Source organism: Stegastes partitus, unplaced genomic scaffold, assembly GCF_000690725.1.
Source record: "Stegastes partitus isolate 25-593 unplaced genomic scaffold, Stegastes_partitus-1.0.2 Scaffold10, whole genome shotgun sequence".
Lineage (NCBI taxonomy): Eukaryota > Metazoa > Chordata > Actinopteri > Pomacentridae > Stegastes > Stegastes partitus.
The window spans coordinates 460,945-470,813 of record NW_007577741.1 but is presented as its reverse complement, the minus strand read 5'-3'; the positions used below and the strand labels follow the sequence as shown (position 1 = coordinate 470,813).

Genomic DNA, 9,869 nt, shown 5'->3' with positions numbered 1-9,869 from the left:
TTTTGCTCATCTTTCGGCCATATTCAGAAATCCTGGTATAAACCAAATGTCAGCATTACTGTCTAAAATAAAGACATTTTATTGAGTTGATTAGATGAAAAATTACACTAGAATAAAACTGTTCTGATTGGGTAGTTTACATCAGTCATGTGAGTAAACTGTGGTGTCAAACAACCTTTTACAACTGTTTTTGTAAACATATACTCTAAAGATATAATTCTAATCGCTCTCTTCTTATGTAGCCTCAATAGCACCTAAAGCATATCACATTTCCAGTCAGTCCCTAGAAAGCTGAAGCCCTCTGACCTCCAGCCAGACGACCCCGTTAGCGTGGAGACGTCTGTCATCGGCCTGCGCTCCAGGATTATAGCACCTTGGTCCACGGCAACTAAAATACAACATCTGAGCCTTTACCTCGCGAAATATTTCACATTCTGCAGTTTCATAAGAGCGCTGTGAGCCTTGAGGCCTAAATATGTGTTGAAACGAAGGTGAAACCAAACCTCAGACTGCGTTCGCTCACTGTCAGTAGAGGATTAATGGAAACCCGACGCGGTTTCCTCTTCAGGCAAGAACAACGTATAGACGTGGCAACAACTGTTTTGACCTTTGAGGTGATGTGACCAGACTGTTGGTCATCACTCTATAGACATAATTACTGAATGACACCCAGAAACAACATCATAATGTTCACAGGGCAGCTTCCATCATCTGATCTGTGCAGATACTCAAATTAGGACAAGAAACAACATCATAGTGTCCACAGGGCAGCTTCCATCATCGAACACAACAAATAACACAGGCCGCCTTCACTGTGTACTTCAAGTTTATTTACATGGTGAAGTTTCACACAAGTCGTTTTAGGGCAACAATGCATTTAGACATATAACAAAAAATCAGACAGCAGCAGATTACAGCAGAGAGAAAACAGTAAGAAGGAATAGTACCGAAAAAGATATTAATAAATGACTCAGACTGTGGTCTTGGATGGAGAGTAATATGTATAAAAATAGAAGAAGGATCCCTCCGACCGTCACCTGTCTGTTCCTCGCTGCAGCACAATCAGCCCAATATGTCCCGCGAGCCTCATTTATTCCTCCGTGATTGCTGGAATTCTTTGGGATAATATGTCATTAGTCTAAAAATGGAACCGCTGTTTCGATATAATCTGGTGAAATTAGTTATCCTCCCAAAGAAAAGAAAAATGTCAAACTTCTAGCACCATTCTCTGCGGCACAAGTCTGTGTCATGCTATGTATTGTGTAGTACAACCGTGTGTAATAACGGGATATAAGTAGAACGGCACTCGAGGAGCGCAGACCTCCGCCGAGGCCAAGCGCCTGTTCATTTGTGTTTTCACAACCTAAACCAGAGCTGCACCATAACTTAATGGCTTCTTCTTTTGTCTCAGTTTCATGAAATGGTAGCTTTATCCTGCTGACAGACAGACAAAAGAAAAAACAACACAACCTCAGAGGCAACAAACAAAATAACAAAAATGACATGTTTAGCATTCATGAGCAGCATGCAAACCTTTAAAACATGCTTCACAGCACACTGTAATGAAGTCATGTTAGAATAGAGGGACTTTTCACAAGTGTTTATTCATGTACAGTACTTGTCAACAAGTAGAATTTCTCCTATGAAGATTATTTTTTTAAATTCAAACAGCTTTTTTCTGTATTGTCATTTATCATCTGTTCATACAGCAGTTGTAGATGCAGCAAGGAGTTATAGGAGCTGACAAATGCGCTCAAATGTAATGAATAAACACAGTTCTTCTATAGTTTGTCACATATTACATATTTATATACTATTTACAAGCAGGCATAATTTCATCACATTAACCTAAACATCGTCCCCACGCCAAGATGTCCATCCTTAGTTTGTTAGAACAAGATTATTAGACCCTGTTTCATACATTGCTGTCATTCAAAGTGAGCTCGTGGACCTTTAAAAGTTTTCATATGCCAATATTCTTCATACTAAAAGCGTTTTTTGACTGACATTTATATCAGGAGAATTCCAAAGCAAACGCCGTCATCGTGTGTTTGACATTTGTTTTTTGTTCCCAGACATGTATTTCTAGGACAGAGGAAATTAAAGCGCTATAAATATGAATATTGTTCTACTTTCTGTTGTCCTTTCTTCCCCCGCTGATCAAATCTAATTAAGTTTGGGATTTCATAAAACACAGCCCTCTGCGCGTGTTTCTGCTATCACGAGGTATCATCGTTTTCACAAGTTCTTAGATTAGCAACTGTTAGGCCCATTTCTGCTCCTTTGTCACAGGAAAGACTTGCAAGGCTTCTGCAACAGAATACCAGTGACACATGAGAGCTTCTCCACGGCTAAACTCAAATCCTCCGCAGTGCCAAGGTGCATTAAGGAGATTATTGTAAAGACCGAAACAATGCCTGAGCTTCAGTAACATATACGCGTGCCAGAACAATGTTTACACAAGGTTAAAAAAATGCTGCTTTGTAAGTGTCTTGATCTATTTATGCTCCTTTAAAATCTGGCTTTAGTTTACTGCCGTTTATTGTGTGGCACCGTTACGCTTCCAGTGGGGCAGTTTGCAAGAGGACAGATGTGTTATGTCTTGTCTCGCTCTGTCTCATTCCATATACTGTGGCACCTAAGGACACTGTTGTTTCTATTTTAGACAAATAAATGACACTAAATAGTAGTTTAACAAAAAAAAAAAACAAGGGAAAACAACAGTACCTATATGAGTTAGTTTGTAAAGTTAATCTGGCAGTAAGCAGCAGCATTTGTCATGACAATACACTAACTGACCATGATCTTAGGAGTCTTATAGGTGAATATTTACCATTTAAATGTTTATCATTGTCTAAAATGTGCCTCCTTGGACACACAATACCAAAAGGAAGAAGAGCCATGTGATGAACCGCCTGTGGTGCTTCGTCCCAAAGGATGCCAGAGATCAGAATGGGGGGCAAAAATACTCAAGCAAAGAACGTAAAACAGCATGACCAAATAAAGGAGGTCATTTCTGCTGAGTGAACACTGATCTCTCTATATAAGAAGGAAGGCTGGACTCCTCCAAGGACTGTCAGGCCACTAGTCAAGGTGAGTGAGTTACAGACTTTTATTAGCAGGAGGAAAGCCAGCAGCTTAATGAACAATGCAGGGCATGACCACTTACTGCCAGACACAGAGCAGTTGTTTTTCTGCCAGGACCTCACGGCACTGCGAGCCCATTTTTTATTACAGAATAGCCTAATTACAGTTATTAATTTGAGCTATTTGTATTTCTTTCTTTCTTCAGAACGCTCATAAGACCATCGGCAGCTGTTCTCTTGGAAGGAGGGAAGAAGGTAATAAATCTCTTTTCTCTTGTCCTTTTGAAGCCTGAGCTGTGTGTCTATGACAAATCAGACTGTGATTTATGAATTCCTAAATATTCATTAAACCTTTATCGTGCATGGAATCATTAACAAATTAATTAACACAGGTAATTTTGCACATCTTCTACAACTTCTTGCACATCTTCTACATCATCCCATCCAACTCCATCAATATGTCAGCATCACTAAATGGAAAAAATACATTTGTTTTAGTGTTGCTGCCTTTAAAGTCATCTAAGTGACACGTTTTAACAAAGAACTGGAACAGATGTAGGAAGTCATTCAAAAAATTTAACAAAGATGTCTCTACTACAAAAAGTGTTGTTAATACAGTCCAGCTAAAACATAATACTGTTTCTTTCTGTTCTTCATTTAAGTGAAACGTCCATCGCATCACTAACAGTGTTTTTCCTTCATTAAATTCTGAGGGATCATGATGAGTGCAGATCTGAACGAGAATGATGATTGAAACTAATGACAGCTGTCTTCCTCGACTTTCTTGCAGTAAACCAGTCACCATGAGTGGGGACGCGGAAATGGAGTGTTTCGGCCCGGCGTCCATTTACCTCCGGAAGCCAGAAAGAGAGCGAATTGAGGCTCAGAACACCCCCTTTGATGCTAAAACCGCCTATTTTGTGACTGAACCCAATGAGATGTACCTTAAAGGGAAACTAGTGAAGAGAGAGGGCGGCAAAGCCACCGTGGACACTCTGTGTGGGAAGGTAAGGAAATTTATAGTTCACTGCACTTTTAATTTCACTGTCAAAGCTGCTGTCCAAGCATGTCGAGCATGCAGAACAGCTGCACTGATGTGCTCTCATGCAACATTAAATGTAGGACTGTTGTGGTAAAAAAAAAAAAAGAAAAGAAAAAGAGGGGGGTAAAAAACCGGTAAACATAACAGTGAATAAATCCAGTGGATGCCCTACGGTTCTGTAAAACTATGTTTAGTTGTTTAACCTGTGGACTGTAGTCGACATGATATTAAGTGGTCACCACCTCTGATTGTCCATCGTTATCGAACACACTGACGTCTTTTCTATCTTCAGTCTATCACCGTGAAAGACACAGAAGTCTTCCCCATGAACCCTCCGAAGTTCGATAAGATCGAGGACATGGCCATGATGACCCACCTCAGCGAGCCTTCTGTGCTGTATAACCTCAAAGAGCGCTATGCAGCCTGGATGATCTACGTGAGTTTGACCTGATCCTCTCATCAGCACATTAAACAGGATGATGACTGCAGAAAGCTGTGAATGATGCTCTCCGTCTCCACAGACCTACTCGGGGCTGTTCTGCGTCACCGTGAACCCCTACAAGTGGCTCCCGGTGTACGATGCAGTGGTGGTTGCAGGATACAGGGGCAAGAAGAGAGTGGAGGCTCCACCCCACATCTTCTCCATCTCTGACAACGCCTATCAGTTCATGCTCACTGGTAGGAAAGAACACTTTGCATGTTTTAAAGGGAAAACTGTTGTGTAAAATATCTGGAAATCTTCACGTACTAGACAAGGAGTGCTCATAGTGGGACTCCACATCACTGGTATATGTGTTTTGTATCTGTACTAAATAAGGTTTTGTAAATAATGAGAAGATGTGTTCCTGTTTTTACAGACCGTGAGAATCAGTCCATCCTTATCACGTAAGTTTGCCTCTTTTAACACAAATGATCCACCACATAGAAGGGCAGTCAGTGTAACTGAACTTCAGCAGGTTTTGAAACAACATATTTTTAACATAAACTAATCAATATACAGTAATATTGACCGGACACTGCACCACTAATCAGAACAACAGTTTCTTTTGCGGTTTGCTCTGTTTGCCTAAAACCGGATGGTCCTCGCACTAATTGAGCTGTTGTTCTGCCTCAAGTGGAGAATCTGGTGCAGGAAAGACTGTCAACACCAAACGTGTCATCCAGTACTTTGCGACAATCGCAGTGGCTGGAGGCAAGAAAGCTGAGCAAGTTTCTGGAAAAATGCAGGTGAATGAGCACAACTGTGTTGACCAGGCTCACACAGACATATTGAACATTATCTTAGACTAGATTATCTTAGATGAGCTCCTTTTTTTCCCTCCTAAGTCTTTTTTTTGTGAATGAAGGGGTCGCTGGAGGATCAAATCATTGCAGCCAACCCACTGCTGGAGGCCTATGGTAACGCCAAGACTGTGAGGAATGACAACTCATCCCGCTTTGTAAGTGTTAGTTAACTAAGTCTTCACAACATAAAAAAAGCAAGAAGTTATAACTCTAATCCACATTTGTCTTTGGAATAGGGTAAATTCATCAGAATCCATTTCGCAACATCTGGAAAGTTGGCCTCAGCAGACATTGAAACATGTAAGGATCGGACAGATGATTGTGTTGCTGTACCTTTAGTTTATGGAGAAACTGCTGATTTCTTGCTCTCATACTGCTTTGCCGTGTTTTGTAGATCTGCTGGAGAAGTCTCGAGTGACGTTCCAGCTGTCTGCTGAGAGGAGCTACCACATCTTCTATCAGCTCATGACAGGCCACAAACCTGAGCTCATAGGTGTGGGATTACTTCATTATTCATGTTGTTTTTTTTTTTCAATTTGGTGTATGTTCTGGTTTATTAAATATGTTTTTTTGCTTTCTTCAGAGGCTCTTCTCATCACCACCAACCCGTTTGACTATCCCATGATCAGTCAGGGTGAAATCACTGTCAAGAGTATCAATGACATTGAAGAATTCATCGCTACTGATGTAAGAAAATGACCAAATACACAGCATTATTATTAAGAGAGTTCTAATTTGTAGGGCTTCGTCAAAATGCTGAATTTGGTTTCTTTGAATGTTCACAGACTGCCATTGACATCCTGGGCTTCACTGCAGAAGAGAAGGTCAGCATGTACAAGCTGACCGGTGCTGTGATGCAACATGGAAACATGAAGTTTAAGCAGAAGCAGCGAGAGGAGCAGGCTGAGCCCGATGGCACTGAGGGTACATTTAACTTTTCTTTTGTTTATTACAGGCAGTACGTTTGACAACTAACTACGAATCAGATTCCTTCCTGTCTCCACAAAGTCACAACTGCTTTACTTAATTTTCTTTTTTCTTTTTTTTTTCCAGTTGCGGATAAAATCTCCTACCTCATGGGTCTGAACTCAGCTGATCTGCTGAAAGCACTGTGCTACCCAAGAGTGAAAGTCGGAAACGAGTTTGTGACGAAGGGTCAGACTGTCCCACAGGTGAAGTATTCTTATAAAGCCGTGTGATGCTCCTAAACCCGTTTAACCCCTGAAAGTTTTAATCATTTCATTAATTGTTATGACAACATCCATCTGTACCATCAGGTGAACAATGCCGTCATGGCTCTCTGCAAGTCTGTCTATGAGAAGATGTTCTTGTGGATGGTCGTCAGAATCAATGAGATGCTGGACACCAAACAGCCGAGGCAGTTCTTCATCGGTGTGCTCGACATTGCTGGCTTTGAGATCTTTGATGTAGGTTTGGTGATGATGTCTAATGTCCAAAAATATTTTAATCATCATTAAACAAGTTATATGGGTTTGATACAAATAAATATTAAATTGTATTCCACCTTTCTCCTGTTAATATTCAGTTCAACAGCTTGGAGCAGCTGTGCATCAACTTCACCAATGAAAAGCTGCAACAGTTTTTCAACCATCACATGTTTGTCCTGGAGCAAGAAGAGTACAAGAAAGAGGGCATTGAATGGGAGTTCATTGACTTTGGCATGGACTTGGCTGCCTGCATTGAGCTTATTGAGAAGGTGAGCAGCATGCTGTGCTGTAAGCTGACAAACATGGAAACAATCTGAAGTTTTTGTTTAAAATAATCCTTTCATCATGACAGCCAATGGGCATCTTCTCCATCCTTGAAGAGGAGTGCATGTTCCCCAAGGCGACAGACATGACCTTCAAGAACAAACTGTATGACCAGCATCTCGGAAAGACCAAATCCTTTGAGAAGCCAAAGCCGGCCAAAGGCAAAGCCGAGGCCCATTTCTCTCTGGTGCACTATGCCGGCACTGTTGACTACAACATCTTTGGCTGGCTGGACAAGAACAAGGACCCCCTGAATGACTCTGTGGTGCAGCTCTACCAGAAGTCTTCAACAAAGCTGTTGGCATTCCTGTATGCATCTCATGCCTCAGCAGAAGGTAACGATCACAACAGAATTATGAGTTTCTGTCACTTTTATTAAATTTCATGGTGCATCTGTTTTGTATGTTGGTGGCGAAACAGAATACTGTTTATATAAAATGTTTTAAATCGGTTGTAAGTAAGTAATTGACTTTTATTCGTCGTGTTACAGCTGAAGGAGGTGGCAAGAAAGGTGGCAAGAAGAAGGGTGGCTCCTTCCAGACGGTGTCTGCATTGTTCAGGGTGAGATGTGAGACAAGGACTTGTGTGCTTCATGCTTTCATGCATTTTGCTAATTTATTGACTATGTAATTCTTCAGGAGAATTTGGGCAAACTGATGACCAACTTGAGGAGCACACATCCGCATTTTGTGCGATGCTTGATTCCCAATGAATCAAAGACACCAGGTACATGACAAATGCTAGAATGCCAGAAAAGTTTGATGTGTTTTGACTGCTATGATGTCATTGTGTCGTAACTTCTAAACATGTGAGTTTATTCCACATTGTGTCGCAGGTCTCATGGAGAACTTCCTGGTCATCCACCAGCTGAGGTGTAACGGTGTGCTGGAGGGTATCAGGATCTGCAGGAAGGGTTTCCCCAGCAGAATCCTCTATGGTGACTTCAAGCAGAGGTAGCACTGATATCATCTTTTCAGGCATTTAAAAGGGTTTTTTTTTTTTAAATCTTGTGCCTAACTTACTGAATGAAATCTCTACTTTCAGATACAAAGTATTAAATGCCAGCGTCATCCCAGAGGGCCAGTTCATTGACAACAAGAAGGCCTCAGAGAAGCTGCTGGGATCCATCAATGTGGATCACTCACAGTACAAGTTCGGCCACACCAAGGTAGAGTGAGAAACATTCAGCTGTCAAGAACTACCATAGGTAGTTATAACTTAAAGATAACTTGAATTATCGACTCTCAGGTGTTCTTCAAAGCCGGTCTGCTGGGAACTCTGGAGGAGATGAGAGATGAGAAACTGGCTGAGTTGGTCACAATGACTCAGGCTCTCTGCAGAGGCTTCCTCATGAGAGTAGAGTTTGTCAAGATGATGGAGAGGAGGTATGTCTGTTACTGTTACACCCCATCCCACTTGGTAACAAAGGTAACACCCAGGTGGACACTGTTTAGCCAAATTAAACCACAGTTTTAACAAAAATAGGACTCCTACCATTAGTCGTAAACACATACCAATCCTGTTTTAACAAAATAAAAGCTTCACAATCAAATCTCAACTCACCTTGCCCACACCATCCAAACTTTTGGACTTTCAAATTTGGACACATCAGTATTCTCCGTCTCCCTTTCCATCTTCATCTTCCTCTGCTGAAGGCAAACAGCAGCCCAAATGTTCATTTTGTAGTAAAAGTAGTAAGTTTAACAAAGCGGGGGCTCGCCCAGGATATTTCTTTACCCCACACTGAAGTCGGATTAATCGGCTAATTGATTGAATGGGGCTGGTATTGTGCCGAGAGCATGACGACTGCTTTAAATCTGGGGCAGTTTGTTGCCACTGATTTGCAGGGACCTGCAGAAAAGGTTAAACCCACAACATGCAGGAGCAGCGTATAGCCCAGGGTCGTAACAGTTAGAGATGCTGTCTGACTTTCAAAGCATGTATTTCAAGGCTGCAACCTTTCTTATACAATAAATGTTTTCTGATTAATTTTTTTCTTTTTTTTTAAATCAGGGAGGCTATTTTCTCCATTCAGTACAACATCCGCTCATTCATGAATGTCAAAACCTGGCCATGGATGAAGCTGTACTTCAAGATCAAGCCTCTGCTAAAGAGTGCAGAGACTGAGAAAGAGATGGCCCAAATGAAAGAAGACTTTGAAAAGACCAAAGACGATCTAACAAAGGCTCTGAGTAAAAAGAAGGAACTTGAAGAAAAAATGGTTTCTCTGCTGCAGGAGAAGAATGACTTGCTGTTGCAAGTGCAGTCTGTGAGTTTGATCGGTACACTGCATGTACTTGTACAAATTATGCGATATCAAGTGATTCACATGATTAACAAACATACTTGCATTCACCTTTAGGAAGGTGAAAACCTCGCTGATGCAGAGGAAAGGTGTGAGGGGCTCATTAAGGCTAAAATCCAGCTTGAGGCTAAACTCAAAGAGACAGCTGAGAGACTGGAGGATGAGGAGGAAATGAACGCTGAGCTGACTGCAAAGAAGAGGAAGCTGGAGGACGAGTGCTCCGAGTTAAAGAAAGACATCGATGACTTGGAGCTCACCCTGGCCAAAGTGGAAAAGGAGAAACATGCCACTGAGAACAAGGTTATAAGACTTCTCCTTAACAATATGTTATTTTTATTCAGTGTAGATTAAAGCTTGGTAGTAACTCAAATTAATATCCA

At 41.3% G+C, this 9,869-nt stretch overlaps 1 protein-coding gene across 1 annotated transcript in view; it reads left to right on the top strand.

Moving 5' to 3' along the window:
• Positions 1-3,067: 3,067 nt before the first annotated feature.
• The window catches only part of LOC103360549 (myosin heavy chain, fast skeletal muscle-like), a gene marked incomplete at its 3' end in the record, with an annotated part of 13,113 nt that continues 6,311 nt past the window's right edge, over positions 3,068-9,869 (top strand). Inside the window, exons 1-23 of the mRNA XM_008286338.1 lie at positions 3,068-3,093; positions 3,293-3,341; positions 3,877-4,093; positions 4,421-4,564; positions 4,650-4,806; positions 4,986-5,013; positions 5,244-5,355; positions 5,475-5,567; positions 5,649-5,712; positions 5,807-5,905; positions 5,996-6,099; positions 6,198-6,336; positions 6,466-6,584; positions 6,690-6,839; positions 6,959-7,129; positions 7,213-7,519; positions 7,675-7,745; positions 7,823-7,910; positions 8,020-8,137; positions 8,229-8,352; positions 8,433-8,569; positions 9,198-9,453; positions 9,547-9,815. Coding sequence (XP_008284560.1) covers positions 3,890-4,093; positions 4,421-4,564; positions 4,650-4,806; positions 4,986-5,013; positions 5,244-5,355; positions 5,475-5,567; positions 5,649-5,712; positions 5,807-5,905; positions 5,996-6,099; positions 6,198-6,336; positions 6,466-6,584; positions 6,690-6,839; positions 6,959-7,129; positions 7,213-7,519; positions 7,675-7,745; positions 7,823-7,910; positions 8,020-8,137; positions 8,229-8,352; positions 8,433-8,569; positions 9,198-9,453; positions 9,547-9,815 — 2,954 coding nt within the window. The remainder of the gene's footprint in view (positions 3,094-3,292; positions 3,342-3,876; positions 4,094-4,420; positions 4,565-4,649; positions 4,807-4,985; positions 5,014-5,243; positions 5,356-5,474; positions 5,568-5,648; positions 5,713-5,806; positions 5,906-5,995; positions 6,100-6,197; positions 6,337-6,465; positions 6,585-6,689; positions 6,840-6,958; positions 7,130-7,212; positions 7,520-7,674; positions 7,746-7,822; positions 7,911-8,019; positions 8,138-8,228; positions 8,353-8,432; positions 8,570-9,197; positions 9,454-9,546; positions 9,816-9,869) is intronic.